At 39.2% G+C, this 21,518-nt stretch overlaps 1 protein-coding gene across 3 annotated transcripts in view; it reads right to left on the bottom strand.

Moving 5' to 3' along the window:
• Positions 1-21,518, bottom strand: part of Slc1a3 (solute carrier family 1 member 3) — a 77,489-nt gene that overhangs the window by 55,128 nt on the left and 843 nt on the right. The window contains exons 1-3 of one of the 3 annotated variants that reach the window (XM_040273066.2): positions 21,489-21,512; positions 20,363-20,635; positions 899-1,036 (exon numbers count right to left, since the gene is read on the bottom strand). In XM_040273066.2, the coding sequence (XP_040129000.1) occupies positions 899-1,036; positions 20,363-20,543 (319 nt within the window). In that variant the 5' untranslated portion in view covers positions 20,544-20,635; positions 21,489-21,512. Of the gene's footprint in view, positions 1-421; positions 494-898; positions 1,037-20,362; positions 20,636-21,488; positions 21,513-21,518 lie in introns of those variants that run through there. The other 2 variants (XM_078017529.1, XM_078017537.1) reach the window with 2 other exon arrangements.

Here is a 21,518-nt window from a genome sequence, read left to right as displayed (position 1 = left end):
ATCCTGCTGGGGCAGTGTCTATGGAAATTCCTTCTCCGAGTCAGAGATGTGCTATGGGGAGACAGAAGAGTGGGCAGGGAGGAATTCACAGGAATGTTTCTCTACCACTTCTTGGCTCAGTCTGTATTCGTCAATCAATATGCCAGTGACTCTGGCCTTTTTCCATGCAGGGGTGAACTACTGTCTCACTGTCATGGAAAATCGAAAGGTATCCTGCAGAGCTTCCACTGGTTAAAAATTCAAGTGGCAACTAACAAAATATCCAACAGGGAAATCTCCCACCCCCTCCCCACTCTCCCCCCAGAATAAAAGGTAATGGGGGTGAGGGGTAACCGGAGAAGGAAATGAAATCATGCGGGTACACCAGGAAAAGACAAAGTGTTGGTGGCAGCAGAATTGGTGAGTGTGTTGTGGGCATTACCTCTTGATGAGGCTTCCAAGAAGGCTCCCGCTCAAGTCCTGGTGGCTCTGAGAACAAGCATTCTTGCATCAATAGCTAATAGGCTGTCCAACCAGATGTTATCTGGGTGGGATAAGAGGGTGAGAAAACAGACCTGTTGTACGCTGTTGTCAACTACATCACTGTGGTCAGAGAAAGTTGGACGTGTGGTGTCTAGCAGGGCACCTCTTCCATGGTGAGGCAGACCAGATTACATGGCTGTTTGAATCCATTTTTCTCTTGTGATTGGTAAAATATGAGAGTTATAATCATTCATGCATTACTAAAGCCTCCTTTCCATCATTTTGAAGGGACTTTATTTTTCTAGAGCAGAGCATGCATCCAGTAGAAACCAAAGCGTTTGCTTTTCTAAGTGATCTTTTGCAACAAGCACACTTAAAACAACAACAACAACAACAAAAACAACAACAAACCAATATCAAAATCTGCAAATGGTACCTGTGACAAGACTGGAGACAATGAGCGGTAAGACCAACATCTGTAACATCCTCATCAGAAGCTCCCCAGGAAAGGAGAAGTACTTAATTTCCCGGTAGTTCATTTTGTATGGTCGGAGGGTAAATCCAAGGATTGTACCTGAAGAAAGGAGGAAAAAGAAAAAAGAAAGAAAGAGAAATTGAGAGTTTTGAAAACTAAAGCAACAGACCTAGAAAAATGAGCAAGTATTTGGCTGGTGGTTACTCATGCCTGACAAGAGTAAATTTATTCAATCAGCAAATATTTGTACAGATTTGGGAGCATCTATCTTTGCAATCATTATTTGGAAGGGTTTGGCTGGATCCATGGCTTCAAGAAGAACTTACAAAAAAAAATGTTTTGGTTTGGGCAAATGAAAAATTTCTTTGTCTAACTTGAATGCAGTAGAATTCATTTTGACATGGCTTGGTATAGAGGAACAATAATCAAGAAACAAATCATGACCTCATGAACAAGGTGATCTGGAGAAAAGAACTTATTATAATGAAGTTCATTTACAACAATAGATGTTAGAACTGCTGGTATAACCACTTATAAAAGATAACGTGATTTTATTTTTTTTCCAATTAAAAAACAACAATAAACCCTTCCTGCTCATACTGCTAATCCGTTTTACCATCTCCTGTCTGCACACCACATTTTCTTCCTCTGTCTACATGGTCTTGACATTGCCTTGGCAACTGTATTATACAGACTTGTTAGTTGCTGGCAAGAGAAGACTTCAAAGTGAGCCAACTTTTGCCAAAAATTTCCCCTGAAAACTTGAGGGCAAATAGGGAAAAGAGAAAGCAAGTTCCTCCTCAGTTTCCCTTCTGTTCCTGGAACCTCAAAAATATTCTTAGAATGATAACTTCATATGTAAATCAAACGATGCATGATACTTATTGACATTTTCAGAAATTAATGAAGGCACAGAACAAATTGATTCTTTCTCTCTCCCCTCTCCCTAACGTACTTTCCTTGCTAAAGAAAATTTCCTTACACCCTGAGGCAGGAGGATTGCAAGTTCAAGGTCAGCATCAGCAACTGAGCAAGATCCTGTCTCAAAACAGAAATAAAAAGGGCTGGAAATGTAGCTCAGTTTAACGCACCCCTAGGTTAAATCCCTAGCACTTCCTCAAAAATTACTTATATCAATATAGTAAAATTTGGTTTTTATTAAAACGTGATTTTATATTATATAAAATATATATTTAAATATGTATAATATATATATATATATATATATATATATATATATATATATATATATATATAAAATCCATGTCAATTATAGAGAAAAGAAACTACTCAGTAGTGAGTTACCTAAAAGCTAGAGATTGGGGGTGGGAATGGGGGAGGAGGAAAGAAAACTGGGGAGACACAAGAATTTCCAAAAGATGCAAGCAGCCCTTTACAGAAATTGAGCTTTCCTAACTTGTTATGAAATGGGCTATTTCTCTTATGAAATGGGACACAAAGTTCCCCGCAATTGTCACTGCAACTCCAGTTTCAATTCTTGAGCCTCAGCAACCATGAAGTTGTCCATTCTCCAACTACAGCCTGTGATAATCTAAAAGGGTCTGAATGTGTGTGACTAGAAAATATAGCTGACCCAGTTCTCAGAGCCTTCAGGAAAATAGTGATTGTTTTTTCACCCACAGTGTAACAGTAATATACGCAAGAGGGCAAAGCTGCTTTGTAAAATGCAGGAAGATGGGGCAAAAGGCTGTATTGGGTCCACCACTAATATAAAAAGGAAATGGCTAATGCCTACCGAGTTCTCACTATACTCTAGGCACTGTCTAGGCTTTGTCTGCTTTAGTAATTTAATCCCTGAATACAACGCCAGGAGGTAGGTACTATTTTACCACCAATCTACTGATGAAAAAACATAATCACAGTGAGCTTAAAAATTATCCAAAGTCAAATATTCTCAAGTGGCAGAGCTAGTGTTCAAACCTAGGCAGTTTCCATTCTAATCCAACACTCTTAACACCTTGCATCCTTGTACCTCTCCTATAGAGCAAAGACAAACATCATTAGTGCCCTAGCAAGTTTCTTTCTAGAATGTTCTGAAATATAGCTACATATATGGGAGTCACAGAGACTGTACTTTCCCATATATAGTCACCATAAACAGCACCTTTAGCTGTCATGATCTCAGATCCAAGAACTGTCTCAGGATTTACCGAATCCTTCCTCTGTCATTTAATACTTGGGTGGTTTAGTCTGAAGAACATCATGGTGAATATGTGAAGGCTACTTTCCAACTAGGAATAGTTTTTTAGTGCAATGTTAGAGAAAGTGCCTTAAAGGATACAACTGTTTCAATTCATGTTATCAAACTGTCTTCCTATCAGTTTAATGTTCCTATAGTCAATGAGAATTTACTTCCTATTCTCCCTGGAGGAGAGTACTATTGTAGAAAGATTGTTGGGACAAGTCTACATGATCTTTTGCTAATGGGATGTGTAACATTATGTGATGTTTTCTTCTGGGTTTACTTAATATTTAATAATGTTGACCATATCTTCTGATTGTATTTTCTATAAGCATCCAATTAATCTGAATAGATTGAGTTTATATATGTGTGTATACATGTTTGGTATAGACTCTTTATTTAGTAAAGATAATTACTGTTTACCTATGTATCAAATATTTAACGATTTTTCTAATTTCTTTATATTTATTATTACTTTAAAATATGCAGATATTTTTCATTTTTGCAAACTAATGTGTGCATTCCTTTTTTAGTAGGTGATTTCTTCAAGAGTTATAAGTTTAAGGCTGGGGATATAGCTCAGTTGGTAGAGTGCCTACCTCACATGCATAAGGCCCTGGGTTCAATCCTCAGCAAAAGTTATAACTTTAATTTCCTTCTCCTCTCAAGTTTGATAAATCTTTAACTCATTTTTTATTTCTTTGCTTGTTTGTTTGCTTTGTTTTAAAGTACCTAACCTTTAATCATCCTGGAACTCAATTTGGGGTAAAGCATTTTAATCTGATTTTCAAAGTCCATTATGTAACACAGCAGCATCCACAACACATAAGAATTAACGAAAGGCTTTGGTTGAATCTTTCCTGCTTGTTCACGTAAAAGCCAAGTCACACAGACATAAGTTCTTTATCTTTTAATAAAATTATGAACAAATATTTTGCTTTATTTCTAATCAAATGTGATTTTATTGGAATTGATGTTCATTTATATTCAAGCATTTGTCATTCAATGACAACAAAAAATGTGCTCAATAGCTACTAGAAACTCATTTTGGTCGCCTAGAATAGCTACATATAAAACTATTAGGAATTTCAGACATCCCTCAAATGTCAATTTAAGGTCAGATTTGCTTTTACAAATTCATATCTATGTTTGTTATTAGAAATGCATTTATTCACATATGATAATACTATCAAGAGCAGGTAGTATCCTGGTTGGTCTAGATAGCCTAGTTAATTTATAATCTCGGAATAATTGATAGAATGCTGCTCTTCTAGTGATGTACATTGTGCAAAAAAGAGACAAATCAGTGTAAATGAAGGAAGCAATTATTCCTTCTAAATAGTAGATGTGCTTGATTCCATCTCCCAAAGTCTAACTCTTGTCAATGCTGACTCTACTTCCTCTGTGGGGCTGGCTTAGTCCAGCCTCTTTCTTCCTGGGGTGTTCCACTGCCTTCTCTCCTCTTTCCCCCCAAAACCACATTTACTCAGGATGACCAATTTTCACTTGAGTGAAAGGATGGAAAGAAAGCCAGCACAGTGAATGCATTCTAGCACTGTGTCTGGCAGTGCCTTAGCTCTCCAACCTGCTGAACAAATATCTAACAGAACAAAGGCCAGACAGGGAGGCAAAGTCTCCAAAGGTAGTGATTTTTACGTGTGTCTCCTTATACTCAACAAGCTGGTCTTGCCTGGAAGTGCCGTTCTGCCATCAATCCCTCTATTACATGTCTGTTTCTTGATATTCTCCAATACAGAACACACAGTTTCTAAAAGCTCTTATTTATAGTAGGAATAGTAGAGAGGGTTACATCCCTAATTTCAAAGGCACAGTTTTAGGTCAAAGGTTTTGAAGAGTGAAGTGGTTTAGAGTGACAGAAAGTTCAGATATAGTCTGAATCAGTTTTGTTCTTGTCTATGCCTTGGTCTTTTTGCAGTTGGTGGGTTTGCCAAATGAGTCAATTATCTTCCTGGGAAAGAGGAGATTATGTTGGGGAGCCTCTATTGTGTGTTAATGGTGGTGTTTAACCCTCATCCCAACTTTATGAGGTAGATATTATCATATCTATTTTAAAGATGAATAAATTGATGCTCCGAGGTCAGTTACTCAGCTCAAATTTACCAAAACAGTAAATGGATGACCTGAGGGATTCTAAATAAAACCAAGTGCTCTTTCTATTACTCTTTTAATACCTCTCAAACACAAAAACACCCTTGTAGACAGGGCCTGAGGTTAGTTTTCAAAGGAGCTTGGTCCCCAGGTCTTCTGCATCTTTAACCCTATGTTGTGCACACCCTTGAGTAATGATCTTGGGTCCTCCAGAGGCACTTGGCACTATAAGTATGGAACACATAATAGGTCTTCTTATTTATGAAGGAGCTCTGCCAAATCCCTTTTTAATGGAATGATTTCATTACGCTTATATAAAGTTTATTAACTAAAATAGCCTGCCTTTCCCCTCCACTGCCCACATTTTACTCATTGGAAACCATGTGTAATAGAAGTGGAAAGGACATGAAATAAAAGCCTATTTCAGGGTTCACCTTCTTTTTTTTTTTTTTTGTATCAGGGATTGAACTCAGGGGCAGTTGACCACTAAGCCACATCCCCAGGCCTATTTTATTTTGAGACAGGGTCTCACTGAGTTGCTTAGCGCCTTGCTTTTGCTGAGTCTGACTTTGAACTCTCGATCCTCCTGCTTCAGCCTCTAAGCAGGGTTCGCATACATTTAAAAAAAAAAAAATATATATATATATATATTTTTTAGTTGCAGATGAACACCATACATTTATTTTATTTTCATGTGGTGCTGAGGATTGAACCCAGTGCCTCACGTGTGCTAGGCGAGTGCTGTACCACTGAGCCACAACCCCAGCCCCAGGGTTCTCATTCTTAACAATAGCACCTAATCTTCATTGGGCACATGGCAAGTGCCAGGGCTGCACTAACACACAGCCTCACAAATACCATTGAGACCAGGACTATTATGCACATCTTACAAAGAACCAGAGTCACTGAGAGGGCAGGTGAACTACCAAAACCACACAGCTGGTGCAGAGCGGAGCATGGAAGGTTTAGAGGGGTCAAGCTGCTTGCTCAAGGTCACAGTGAGCAGTCAAAGGGAGGGGAGGGAGGATAGTAGGTGATAGGAAAGGTAGCAGAATACAACAGTTACTAATAGGGCATTATGTAAAAATGTGGATGTGTAACCGATGTGATTCTGCAATCTGTATTTGGGGTAAAAATGGGAGTTCATAACCCACTTGAATCTAATGTATGAAATATGATATGTCAAGAGCTTTGTAATGTTGTGAACAACCAATAAAAAATAAAATAATAATAAAAAAATAATAAAAAAACACAAAATGAGCTCTGTCTAGCCCCAGAGCTCAGACTTGTCACACCCTATACTGTACTCACAGTCTTGTGATAGTCATCTACTAATTTAAGGAGCCTAAGTTAGTACACAATATTTTACTACTTTAAAATTTCTCTTTTGCCTTAAATTAACTAAACCTAGAGATTAAGTTGGGGAAAGATTTTTGTTGCTTTTACTTAATGAAGTAACATCTAGCTCTTTTCAACCCATTTGTTGAACAAATAAACAAAAGACATTTTTCTTCAGCTCTCTGTGCCAAGCCAGCGGTAGGGTCAGCCAGCTATCAGCATCAAATCAAGAGGAAATTCTCTGAATGCAAAGGACTGCTGTTTTGGGTAAGCAGTGCAGTTTTCTGATTACATTCTAGCCCAGCAATACAAAAAGGCTTCCCTGAAATGTATTCTCACAGCCCAGTCACAGACTTCTGAGAATGCTCTTCACTCTGCCTTCCCTACCAATGAGAGGCAGCAGGGTGAGGTCTTAGCAGTTCTGTTTCCCATTGGTAAAGGAGCTCAGTCTCTGAAAAACTGAACTCCATCAGTGGGCAATTATTTGAAACATATTGATAGATGGCCCAAGAGCTCATAAAAAGCTTTATAGCCACAACATCCTCAATGCAAAAGGACAGATCTTCATTATTGATTACTCCTCAAAAATAAATGTGTAGGAAGTGTTAGAGCTGAAACAAACTTTCCCAAATTTGCATCTTGGTGACATTATATAACACATGGGTGTCATGAGCGATCTTTAGATTGCCTACTTTGGGTTCACTTTCTTTTAGCATTGTTTTTTATTTTTAAAAATATTTTGTTTAGTTGTCAATGGACTTTATTTTATTTTTTTTTAATATGAGGTGCTGAGAATTGAACCAGTGCCTCATGCATGCTAGGCAAGTGCTCTACCACTGAGCCACAACCCCAGCCCTCTTATAGCCTTCTTGCGGAAGTATTTTAACAAGATTTCCAGAGTCTAGAAAATATCTTAATTAGGATGTTTAAGGTCATCAAAATCAACTGTGCTAGTTGAGTGCTATAAACAAAGATGCATTTTAAAATTTAAAATGTATTTAAGTTTTAAATACTTTTTCTCACCCATGAAAAACTCAAGAAGGTATTCCATCAGGGGTTCAGTGTTTTCCCTGGGGAATCTACATAACAAATACTTCTTTGGAAGATTAAATGTCATCTCACTTTCTAAACTAAGAAAAATATGCTCCCTGGATCCTCAGGAAGAATACATGTTGGGCTTGTTTTTAAGGCCATACACACACACCAAGTTAAAACTTAAACATCTATTTTAAGAATTTGATACAGATTTCATCCAATAAAGCTTTTGGAAATATTAAGATCCAAGAAAACATTTTGAGAGTGAAAGGATGAGACACAGTTGGTAGTGAAATTTAGATCAAATCAGCCCATGTAATTTTTGGTAAGTATCAAAGTTTCAAATAGTAAAATCTTGTTCGTTTTTTCTCCATCCACAACTTTTGTCCTGAGCATACTGGCAGACCAAAGACTTCTAGAGTTATTACTCACAATGCAAAATGCTCCAAAAAGAAAAACAAAAGAAAAGAAAAAGTGGTGCCCCAAAGGAGCTCAGATGCCAAAAAGAAACTTAGTTTGCCACAGTCTATTGTTTGGAGTGAGCCTTATGTCCCAGGCACACACACACATACAGTGGTTAGTGTCTGTCTAACCTGAAAAGTCTCTGGGCCTCCTCACCAGGCTTCTAGTGTGGAGTAGACATACTTCAAAGAGATGCTCTTTAGATGTTTGGCGAATAAAAGACGTTGGGATTCTAGGCCTATCCCTGCCTTTAACTCTCTGTGACCCTGCATAAGTCCTTTGCCTCCTATGCCTCGGGTATTTTTCTTTTTCTTTTAATTTAGAAATGAGGGCTCCAAGGTTTGAAGATCACTATCTTCCAGCTTGTAACTGGTTCCCTGTTTCCACTTCGCCTTTCTGCAGCCTATTCCCAACACAACACCCTGAGGGTCCCTTTTAACACCCAAGTCAGCGTGTTACTCTGCTTCCTCCATTGGCTCTCCAACTCAGATGGCACGGACACTTCATGCATGCAATGTCTGCTCCTGGCCTGCTCCCTATGGGCTCCACCATACCAACGGCTCCCCTCCCCCTCTGTTCCCACTTTGTCTCCTTGTAGTTCCTCCATTAATTCAGATACAATTCCACTGAATGTTCCTTGCACTGGCTCTTCCTCTGGCCTAGAACTCTCTTTCCAGGTATTCACAGGGTTTACTTTCTTTAACACTTAGTCAACATGTCACATTCTTAATAAGGCCCACCCCAAATTTCCTTCTGCCTTAGGTGGCTCTATTTGGTTCAAAAGTTCTTATCACTTTCCAAAATACAGCATAATTTTCTAACTTATTATTCATTGTCATTTCTGCCTATTAAAATGTAAGCTCCCTGAAATAAGAGCTTTTTTTTTTTTTTTTTTGGTCAGTTTTGTTCACTGATGTATATTAAGCCCTTAAAATATTTCTTGGCACATGATAGGTGTTTAAGGTATTGTTGAATGAATGAGCAAATAGCATGACTTATTCTCTTGTAGATGACCAGCATCTGCCAGTGCCTGGCCCCCAGCTGCTGTGGAACACACTTCCTGGTTGCAGAAATGTTTGCTCTGTGCTCCCCAGTAAGTTCCCATTGTGCTTTGTGAGCATAGTAGCCTATTCTAAGGAACATCCCCTCTGATCAGAATTGTGTGACTCCCTTCTCTTTCTCGTTATCTATGTAAATGCATCTTGAATCTACACTTTCTTATAAACTTAGGTCTCTCGACTCCCAAGGGTAGCTCCTCATGAGACACATTTTTTGAGTAGAGGGGAGAGCAAGCGGAATGTTCTTGACAGATCATGAACTGAGTCAGAGATGAGGATACTGAGCCTGATTCTGCCAGTAAATTAGGCTAGTCATTACTTTATGTGAATAACTTAATCTTCATAACAAATCTATAGAATTCAATATCACTATATCATTGACAAAGAGCTAAAGCCTAAAAAGTATGAGCCATCTGCATTGATGTGTCAACATGCATTGTCCAACTTAGATCTGCTAGTTTCCACATCTTCAAATCATATCATCTCTTTGGGCTTCTTTCATTTTTTTTTTTTTAATCTGCAAAGTGGGAGGGATAGAGTGGAACAAATGGTATTTAAAACCCTAATGAGCTTGCCTAGCATGCACGAGGCCTTGGGTTCTCTACACATGCTGTCTGTGCATGTTAGAGGTGGGGGATAAGGTCCTCTTGAACTTTCACGTTCTCAGCTAAAAGTTCTGAGTTTAAAGGAATCATGTAAACCAAAAGCATTATAGAGTTTAGTTGCTTTAAATGAATTCATCTTGTTTCTTCTAATGAATTCTAAACCCCTTGATAATGCCTAGGAGGAATACCTCATAAATTTGGCCATTACAGTTATTATGGCAAGTATGCAATAAATAATTACTTGACAAAGCAAATAAAAGTTTCTATTTCAGGATTTGGTCCAATTTGGAGAAGTCATAAGTCTGTCTCACGCCAGCCTGATGAACTTGGTAGACCTAAAGTTCGATTGGCTGTTTTATAAAATGGGAAAAAGGCATAATGGTGAGTTTACCTGCAAGAGTTCTGCTGGTCCCTAGTCTTTCCCTTGAGCCCAAACTTCCAAACATTTTCTGATTAGAAGCTGCTCTGTGGTGGAGGCAACCTCTCAACACTCCCCCACCTTTCTGTTCCCACATCCTTGAGAGATTTGGGTCCTGGCCAGGCTTAATCTTTTGTCCTTTGGTATTTCCTGTTGCTGGAGGTGGAAAATACCTGCTCCATCCTTGCTCCACCAGAAGTTCCCAGAGGAACCAGTTCTGGTGACTGGTGACCAGGCAGGGTGCAGACACAAGTCCACACATGTGACTCGGAGGGACAACTATGAGAAGAACCTGGGAGTTCTGAGAAAAGCCTGGTGTTCTTGTCCTAAAACTGTGAGGCTGAGGATGTAGCTCAGTGGTAAGCTTAGCATGAGAAGGTGCAATCCCTAGCACAAAGTAAAACAAAAACAAACAGAATCTATGTGACATGACAGTTTAATTCACAAATAATCCTACAAGCCTTTTATGTGTTGAATTCCCTGTTATTTTAAAAAAAAACCTTTCTAGAAATAGCAACTTAAATAATCATAACCTGTTGTCTTTCTTTTCTAGAGAAAAAATTATTGTTATAAAGGAGTAGAGACTGGAAATGAAATATGTTAAAAGATTTCCAAGTTCTCTGCTGTATCTTTGGCTCCTCTGTTGCATGCTTGGGTGCAGCAAGGGTGTCCCATCTCCCTCCATTCCCTCTTGTTCCTTCAAAGCCTCTGTTTTGCTCACTTCTATGTCTCCATGAGATGCGATAATTAAGCTTACTCCAATTTCCTGATTTCATCTTGCCCTGGCATCCAGTGGAGACTCTTTTGTGCTCAGATGCTCAGGTTATGAGCTCAAGGATTCTGGGGAATTATCTCTGGTTAGGATGGATCCCCTAAGCTGTTCCCCGAAGAGCAAGGGCTGGCCTAGGTGGCAGTGATCCTGGCTGCTGGAGTTTGATTTCTCTCTGGATCTCTTACATTTCAGTACCCTTGATAAGTTATTCCATGTTTCAGCTTCTAAACTTCTGATAAATTAGGGGTGAGGTTTTGGAAAAAAAATCTGTTCCATCTCTTGATTTTGTATGAAGATGGTAGATGATAAAATATGTGAAAGTGCTTCAAATGTCGGACATATCATACTAATGAAAGCTGTAGGTGTCTCTTCTGAGTTAAATCTGGGCTCTGGAAGCAGACAGGCAGAATACCTGGATCTGCTTCATTCTATCCTGAAACTGCATTTTTTTTTCCCACTGAACAGATTTCCTTAATTATCTATCTAGCCATCATGCACAAACCACAAAGTCCACTCATCCTTATTTCTGACAGTGGCAGCAGCAAGGTTCTTTTTTAAAACTCTCAATTGAGGAAAACAAGTTACTATAACCTCTTTGGGATACATGTTAGCAATACTTATGAAAACTACGTTTCAGAGCTGGCAATTTCACCTGTAGGAATGTATCTTACAGATATTATTTACCTGGGTGAAATAACTTTTGTACAAGATTATTCATTATGCCACTCTGTATAATAATATTTAATGATTGGAAGCTGTCTAAGTGTCCACTGATTGGGCATTGCTTAAATAAATCATGGCATACCCATATAATGCAGTTGGAGAGACGATTAGAAATCTTTTTATGGGATAATAAAGAATAATATACAAGAAATATTGCACAGAGGGAAACAGCAAGGTGAAAAGCAAACTTTGTATACCATGCTATCATTTGTGTACAAAAAGGGCAAGAAAATAATAAACCTACACTTATTTTTAAACTGATAAAATTCCTCTAATAGCACATAAGAAGTAGATTCTGGAGTACTTTTGAGGTTTTGTTTTCTCATGGGTGGTATATTTTCTTTTTATACCCTTTTGTACTTTTTGATCTTGGACTATGGGAATATATTTAATGCATAAGTAAAATATCAGAATATATAATCAAAATAAATGTTCTCAACTTAAAAAAATACTATAATGAATTATATTGATCTTATTCATTTCTGGGAGATGCCTGGATCCCTCTAAAAAGTCACTTCCACGGGGTTGGTATCTCCTCATTTGCTTCAATGACAACGTTACTTCATTTGAGATGAAATCCCTGATTGTGCTCAATTTACAGTGAGTGGGTCACTCAGTGACCAACAGCTCTCTTTTTCAGGAGACAAGGAAGTGAATCTGAAAAACCTTTAAATGCAGTTGTTATTGGCTTATATTCTGCTTCCACCAAGTAGCCCTTGAAGTTATAACAACTGCATTCCCAACCTGAAATCTCCCATTATACACCATCTGGCAAAGCGGGCATGCTCTTTCTTCATCTCTCATCCTGTGTAAAGCATTGCAAAGGCCTGGGGAGTTTGTTTACTGGCTTTCAGCTTTGCTCATAGGACTATTCCATTTGCCTTAAAAAAAGCAAATATAAGAAAATAAAGATAAATAAATAAAAACTACCATGGCTTTGGTCTTAGGAGTCTCTTAACAAACTCACAACTTCCTTCTTGATGCTTTTACCTCCATATTTATCCATAAGGTAAAGACACCAGGAAGAGTCCAGTGGAGCTCATGTATTTCTGGGGTTTTGACTTAACTTGCTTTAATTTTGGAATTTCCGGCAGTACAATATGTCTAACAGCAGAGGCCATCTTTTCAGGGTAAGAAGGGCAGGAACTGCCCATCTCTACTCTCATTAGGAATAAACGCGCCTCCTCTTACAAGTTCTCTCACTAATAGCCCACTGTCTCCTTTCTGGGAAGCAGCTGCAGTGGGTGGCCTCGACTCATTGCTGGAGAACTGGAGAAGTCTCTTCGGGGACAAGAAGAATGGAGTTACCCTCGCTGGAGATAGGAACTCAGTCCTGAAATTCAAAACTTGACTGTGCCTTTCAACTGGTGGCTCCTATTGACCTTCAAATCTTTGATATGATACACAAGGGGAGATGGGGAGTGCCTTCCCCTATTCCCTGTCCTAATTCATCCAGGCCGTCTCTCCCTTTATCTGAACCTCTCTGGGGCTTTTATCTTTTCTTTTTGGTTTCAAAACATCTTGAGGACATTTTGCTCTCTCTCTCGGTTTAATATACAAAAAAAAAGTTATGATATTTTAGATTTTTGGGGACTATATAAATTTAGAAATTACATTTTAAATACACACAGTTGTCTCACTTTGCTGTTGGCATTCTAGTCTGGAACATCTTACAAATACAAAGCAAAGGCATCTTTATACTATATAACTATACCACGTGACTTCATATACTTCTCTGGATGAAGCCATCATCTCTGATGAGCCATTTCTTGACTAGGCACAGGGATGTAAACACTCTTGACCAGAGGAATAGGCTCTGGACAATTTTGATAGCACTGAAGCTTAACATGAAACTCATATTTACTTTTTATAACAACATGTATTATTTTATTTTTCAGTTGCAAAATTACCATATATACACAGCTGAATTTTAAAATACAGAAGAGTGTGATACAAATATAAGAATCAATGACAGTCTCATCATCTAAATAGTAAACTTTCTCATTAGTACCCAAAGTGCTTTTTTTTCCCAGGGATCCCAAAACTCGTAATTCTTATACTTGATGAGTATAATGGCTAAACTGGGTGCCCCAGAGTTCTCTGTGTCTTTCCGTATCTCATGGTAGTGATACAACTCACCCAGCTGCCAGACCAAATTCCTGACCATTGTCATACTCCAGTGTTCCATAAACATAGAGTACTCTAACACCTGGAACATACCAGTTGGAAGAGATGGCGCTTAACTCTGGTTGCCTCCTCCCCATGGTGTCCACTCGTCACAATCTCATTCACAGGAGAAAAGGAAGAAAAGGGACATGGTGAGCCCCTTGATGGGCCTCCAGTGGCAGGAACAAATAATGAATTGGAGTATATTGGGATATTTATTGTAACCATCTTCTTGGCAGCTCCCCATTTTCCTGAGAGAGGCATCTACAATCCGATCCTGTGCTCCCTCCGTGGGGCAGTCTGTGCTGTGATAACAGCTCCCTGGGGATTACTTGCTGGCTCTACTCAAGAGGCTAGGAAGGTAGGGGACAAATAGTGACTGTATCACTCTGAGGCTTTTATTTCTGCCTCCCAAAGCCCTTTACAACTATTAAGTCTCTTCCTACAACTCTCTTGGCTTTCTTCTCTGGCCAGGGAAATACAAGCTTTTCTTCTAAACTTGAACCAGGTAAATAAATACCTTCTCCCATTCCTGCCCCCATTCTCTTCAGATCCCTGAGACTTGCAGTTCTCTGGAGGGCCAGTGTCACTGACTCAGTGCACTCTGTATGGAGCACCTGTATTTGCATAGCAAAGATGAAGCAAAAGGCAAGGGGTTCACATTGTCTCTGTGCAGGTCACCTGTCAAGCATTTAAGAAAATCATTGAAGACTAAATGGCTTGAACATGGCAGAAGTGGGGTATACATTCTAGCAGAGTTTTTAAATTATTCTATTTTATGCTGGACGAAGACAGAGGTTCAGCTCCAAAACTGAATCTGTGGGTTGTCTGATTCCAGAGCCCAGAATTCTGATCTCAATATACAGCCTCACTATACCCGTGCAGTAGCAGACAGTTCCCTGGAATGCATTCTGAGAAGGTGGGAGAGAGGGCTGGGTTCAGTGCACCATGGCCAGCCCTGACAATTTTTCTCTATTTCTGCTTCATGAAGGAGAAGATGAAGCAGAGAGAAATCACACTCTAGTCTATGCTCCCTATCTCTGTGTTGCTTCTCCGGAGCAAGGACAGCAAACCCACAGCTTCCTTTCTTCCCAGTCCTCTGCTCCAGGAGCTTCTGATGAGTGGCAGCACAGCCAAGGTCTGCTAATGCCCATGCAGGGCCTGCCTCAGGGCCACCATCCCCACCCCCCAGCTTCCTGAAATGATGCTCTTCCTTCTCATTTCCCAGAAGTGTTGACGAAACCATTAATCTGAACCCACAACCTGTCCACCGTTCTTTGGATTCCCATGATTCAACCTGCGTGAGATGCCCCTCTGTCAGGAGCTTCAGGAGCAGAGTCAGTGTCAGCATGGGTACCAAAATGTGCCTGCTCCACTTGCTCAGGCAGGTGGCCAGTGTGGTCCCATTACCAGTTGGTTCAGCCCAGCTGCTGACAGTCACTGCCCTGTTTACTTGGATGGGCTGAACAGAATATGCTGTGGCATTTCTGAAAGATGACTGCTCTCGGGCATGAAGGAGATTGTGCAGTAGGATAACCTGAGTCACTGACCATAAGTCACTTAACTCCAAAGATAGTACTACCCTTGTTCCGTCCTGAGAATGGTGGGGACACCATGGTGCAGTGAGCCCTCCTCCAAACTCAACAGATCCCTAACAGAACTCATTATCTGCATGCACCCTGGCCCTCTCTCCTTCATAGGTGGCATCGTCAACCACTTGGTCACCCAAGGCAGAAATCGGGACATCAGCCTGTACTTTACCCTCTCTCATTCAATCACCAAGTCTCACGTGTGACACTTCTAATAATCTTCCAGTTCAACATCTCCTCCTTATCTTTCCTGTAGAGGATTCACTGCAGACATTGAGCTAACTGCTGTAATAAAACTAGGGTGCTCTCTGCGAGCAGGGACCAGCACCCAGAACAGTGTGGTGGGTAAGAATGAGAAACTTGTGCTCTAACAGATTTGAATGGACTCTAGGATAAATGTCTGAGATTTAGCTTTCTCATCTGTGAAATGAGAGTAATAAAAGTGCCTCCCCACCTGGGTTTTTGGAAGGTCTAAATAAAGTTAAAACCCAACAGAGTTTGACACATCAGAGAGTGTTAGCTATTATTTGTAGCAGTCAATATTATAGCTGTAAGGACATATGAGGAAACCAAGGCTCAGAGAGGTCAAATGCTTTCTTTAGGACCACATGGCTATGAAAAAATAGAACTAGTGTATGAATCCAAGTCCATCCTTCCTCAAAAGCCACACTTAAAAAAAAAAAAAACATGGCACATCTGGGGTTCCTAATGCAGGTGTTCACGAGAAAATAGAACCTCAAAAGTACTAACACAAGAAGACACCACATATTCTGTAGCACAGTATGCATAACATTAGCTCATTTAAATAAGTTCAGAGTTAATTATAAACTTCTCTATTTACCACCTCTGATCCTTGTAAATTCCCTTCTCACCTTATTTTTTCACCCTTCGCTCCCACTAAACTACCAGAGAGTAGGGAATCTCCATTGCATAGCACAGGGCCAGATATGCAACATGAAATATTTGTTAAACTGGTGAATAGCATTGAATTTATAAAAATAAATAATTTAACATTTATTTAGCACAGAATAGATAACAGTAGATGATATAAATGAGCTGAAAATACATTCAATCTATACAAAAACTTATTCAGAGGAAATTCTCCATGTGCCCATTCCTAAGACACTCAGCTCCTGTCCTACGAGGCATATATAGTAACCAGTCGCTTGAGTGAGATATTATATAGAATTGTACTGAATTTAAGTGCAATTTAAATTTCCTACCAAAGAAAAATTAGAGAGTTGGAAAAATGTTTTATAAAAATTTAGTCTGTATGTTTTCTTTTCTGAGAAGTCTTCAGTTTCTCTTAAACCCCTATGAAGGGCAAGCCACATGTGAACTTTTTTGTTGTGTAAAAGGCAAGACCAATAATGGAAAGAGATGCTAGTATACTGTGTCTGTGAATGCCGTCAGGTAAAGCCACCATCTGATTCTATGCAATTCTACTTACAGATTCCCACCCTTTGATCTCACGACCCATTTCTTCATATTTCTTTGACATGAGATTTTATTTTCATTGTGCCATCATTCCCTGGACATGGAAAAGAGTCATCCCTCTGTGACTTAAACATGACAAAGGACCAAAAGACTTTCCTTTCTTTCACCAAGATGTTTGAGGTCAACTCTAAACCGTAACACAACTTACCATGGTTTGAAACCAGAATGTGCTTTTCTAGAGAAAGAAAAACAGTGATCACTTTTCTCAGTATATTTTTTTGGTGGGGGGCAAGGAGGTGTCAGACAGATGTCTGCAACATTATTTAATGCTTTCCCAACAAATTCTCTTAAAGGAACTTGGCCTTACCTCTATAAGGTTTCTAATCTGCTCTTTTTTGTGAGCCATAGTCACAGCAAGGCACACTCAGACTTTGTCACTGAATGCAATGTCATTGTGCAATGACATCAAATTACACAAGCAGTCCTATTCTTATAAGGAAGTGATATCAAAATAACTACGGTTCTCTGTTTTATTCTGAATATACAGATTCACATGCCTCTCCACGTCCTCCCTCACATTTCTCTAGTTTCCTTTTCTATACATTAAGTGTGCATACATTTTGTTTGAAAAAGATAAAACAGAGTGAATGAAAAATTCACCTCAACATAAGTTTTACTAGTACTTTTTACTAAAAATTATGAAAATTTAAGAATTTGAAAATGAAGTTATAGCTTTATTTCTTCTCGTACTGTATTTTGGGAAAGTAGCTACTTCCTTCTTCCTTGCTAGCATCTCTCCTGCTTTTCTTTCCCATGCTGTAGCTAATAAACTAAAGAGTTGGTGTTCAGACACCTTTTTTCCCAACTACGTTGCCTAGGGCTGATGAAGACATCAAAGCCAGTGACCAGCTAAATGGAGTCTTTGTTACCACTGGACCCTGATGGAAGAGGCACCAACAGATAACCCAAGGGCTCTTCCTTCTTTCCTAAATCTGTTTGCTACTAAGTTGTCTGTTTGCTATTCCAAGTCCTTGGTGTAGACTCGGTGGTCTCTCTGACTGTCAATGAGCTCTTTTTATGTGTTTCTTTGTTAGTGCCTTCTTCTTGTTGCTTCTAACTCCTCAGTTTCCATTAGGGAAGCCAACCATGAGGGCGCCCAGCCAACGGGTCTACCCTTGCTCAAGCCAACTCGTACTGCCGTTCTCACAAATCGGAGGGAAGGCCTCACTGGCCTAGGAGGTGATCCCAGACCTCCTAGAGAAACTGGACTCAAGGCCTGGCATTTTCTTCCTTTACTAGGGCTGTTATTCATCTGTTATTTAGGAACTTCCTGTTCCATCAATTTACCTTCCATGTTCAGGTTTTATTACTTTCTCTTCCTCTGTTCTTTAATGAAAGTATTTCTGTCTTAGAGACTGAATCTTCTGCTGTTTATGTACTTATTTAGTTTATTTATATTTTGCATGGCTGTGATTGAACCCAGGACCTTCAGCATTGTAGGTAAGAGCTCTGCCACATTCTAGGTAAGAGATCTCCTGGAACTACCTCCCTGGCCTTCTTGTGTTTGGAACACCATATTGAATAAGCGTTTCTGCATATTTTCCAAACATACTCTGGTACTTCTGAGCTCTATTAATATACATATAGGATTGAAAAATAAATGAAAGTTTATTAAATGAATGAGAGATATGGCTTAATTGTAGAAGAATCGTAAGCTTTCTGCTGAGTTGAACTGGGTAAATCAAACACTAAAATGACGCTGCTACGTGAGTGCATCTAGCAATGCTTGCTAATTGGCTTCCACCCACACCCGTGGCAGCATCGTCTTCATAGCATCTTTCACAAGATGTCAGCTCGTCAGTTGATCAGACAGGCAAGCAGGGAAAGGCCTCTGGCACTAGACTGAGTTTGACTTCTTTCTCTTATCATTTAGTAGCCCTTGACTTTGGGTGAGCTACTTGAACTCTCCATGATTGGTTTCATCGGTAACATGAGGAAGATTGTGAGACTCATACCTACCCGTTCACTTCATGGATTCGTTTGAGGATCAAGTGAACTAACATATACAAAACACCAAAAAGGAGCTAGCATAGTAGGAAATAAATGTTTGCAATGAGTACTCTGCAGCTATTGCCTGGCTTGACAATGACTGTAACTCAAAGAGTGAAAATAGAGGGGGGCTGCTGCATTTTGCACTGGCTTCCAGGACAAGGACACAATCCTCAAAGGGTCTCTTCCAGGAATACATTCAAATTTGGGAGCCTACTAAAGAAACACATTACTTCTCTGGGTGAATCAGGACATGTTATCTTTGAACATCATTACAATTAATTGAGCTCTTATTAATCAACATTTACTGAAAGAAGCCAAAGATATTGAAATGGGATGTAGCTAAAGTCTTGTGACAAACTATACTTTCCTGTTGTATTTCTGTTTGTCTATGATTTATAAATCCATTTCTTTTTCTTATATAAATTCCATATCTTAGACAAAGCTATAACGTCTAAATGCTACAGCATTTTCTTAATTTTTTATTGTCATCATCTTTTAATAGTTGATGGCAAACTTTGCAAGCTTCAAGGTGGAGATTAAAACTATACATGAACACCCTTTTGTGGTGGTAAACTGGTAGAATTTTATGTTAGAGCAGTTTTTACAACCTGGTGTTGGCTTAAGTTTGCCAACCTAAGGATTACTATATTAGTTTGGTTAAAAAAGTTCGAATAAGTATTTTTTCAGCTATGTTTTAAGGTAAGTCAATGTCACCTATAAATAATAACTGAAAATTTCGGATACAAATAAACCAAACCAAACAACATTTTATTAGTACTGATTGCTGTCAACCAGGCTAAATTAGTAGGAAACGGCAATGTTTCAAAAAAGATGTAGCTGGTTATGGCAGGCTGTCTGAGGCAATGGATGAAAGAGGTCTGTGTTAACATTTTCTCCAATTTGCCTTTCCCAGTTGCTGGGTGAGAGAGTGCAAACATGTAAAATATTGGGCCTCTATGTTTAAGTGTTGATACTCAGCTCCAAGTCCACACCAGCTAGAATATAATTACCATCAGAGACCTGTATCTCATTTTGGGAGTACTAATTGTATAAATTAATTTTAAGCAAAGGTGACATTGTATAATGATTACATTTTGACCACATCTAATGTGCTTACTTGCTTTGTTATTATTTAACTGCTCATGTCTAATGATTAAATTGTCGCTCCTTAACTTCTACATGAAATGGGAAGACGTTGGAGTATTTTTCTCCTCTCCACACAATCAGCTGATTTGCATAATTCTAAAGGATGCTTCTCTCAGTTTCCCATGTGTTTACCATGTATGGCTTAAAGATGTCAACAAACTAATTTGTGTGGAAAAAAAATCTTCAGAGGAAAGCTGGGCTATTCTTTTGAACAGCTACAATCAATCCATCTGATAATGTTCCCAAGCAGCCAGATGCCCCAGAGAAACAAGATACAGGTTTTTGTTTGTTTTGTTTTATCAAATGACTTACCCACAATGACAGCAGTGACTGTGAGCAGCACAAAAGCATTCCGAAACAGGTAACTTTTGACATCCTCCTTTGTGATGTTCTGCACTTTCTTCTTGGCCAAAAGTGTGCGCTTGCGGACTCCTTGCTGGAATCTCTCCATCCTGCCCCCAATCCTGGGCTCTTCTCCATTGCTTTTCGTCATATTTTACTTTTCTAGGAGAGTCTCTTCTTCCTATTTCAGGGTCTCCAAATTGCCTCCAGAAAGCCAGACCTCTTTGGTCTTAGAGAACACAACTACAATGGGAAAGAAAGAGACAAGCATTATAGCCTCCAGGGGTGAGATATCAGTGCTGCCCACATGGTAGGTTGCAGGCAAACTGCATAATCTCAGTGGAAATCAAAGCCTGGAAAGCTACAACCCAGGCTTCCTTTCCAAAAGTGTGTATTTTACTGGACCAAACCGTATGTGAAGAATGGGCATAAATTCAGAATATAGGGGCAGAAGCTTATGTTTTATTTTTTCAGTTTGTTCTTCTCCTTCAGTGAGGCAAAAAATTATTCTTCAGAACTGGATGTGACATCCTACTCCTCAGAACCTAGTCAAGTGCCTCACAATATATACGCTTGATACACGTCCAATTGAACTGAACGCTCACAAAATGCCCAATAATTACTTAGTGATATTCATGTTGTATACACAGTTGAAGAAAGTTGAGGTTGCTGTTCTAGGTAGTAAAATAACAGGCTATCTTCTTCATTAAAGATAAAAACACCTAGTAAATATGCTCACAGGAAGGATGCCAGTGCCCAGAAGATATGACAAATACATTTCACTAGTTTACAGGATAAAGTTTAGACTTTTTTCTCCATGAAATAAACAAAGTGCTCCAGTCACTTCTATAAAATTTCTAAAATCATAATCCATGTTCATTTTATTACAAGTAGAAGTACAAAGTCACATTTGTCTTTGGGGCAAACGCATTGGAGTCTTCTGAGGAAACGATTGCTGACTTCTAAGTGTTTTAAAATTTAGGATTTCTAGAACAGATGGGGAGATGAATCCAATTTGCATTCCAAACATTACAGTGTGTGTGGTTTCTGGTTTCTTTAAAGCGCTCTTAGGTTATTCAAATACAATTAAGCAAACCTTCTTCCTTCTGGAAATCAGCTGTTCTGA

Source organism: Ictidomys tridecemlineatus, chromosome 1 (assembly GCF_052094955.1).
Source record: "Ictidomys tridecemlineatus isolate mIctTri1 chromosome 1, mIctTri1.hap1, whole genome shotgun sequence".
Classification (NCBI taxonomy): Eukaryota; Metazoa; Chordata; class Mammalia; order Rodentia; family Sciuridae; genus Ictidomys; species Ictidomys tridecemlineatus.
This window is presented reverse-complemented; position numbering and strand designations above follow the sequence as displayed.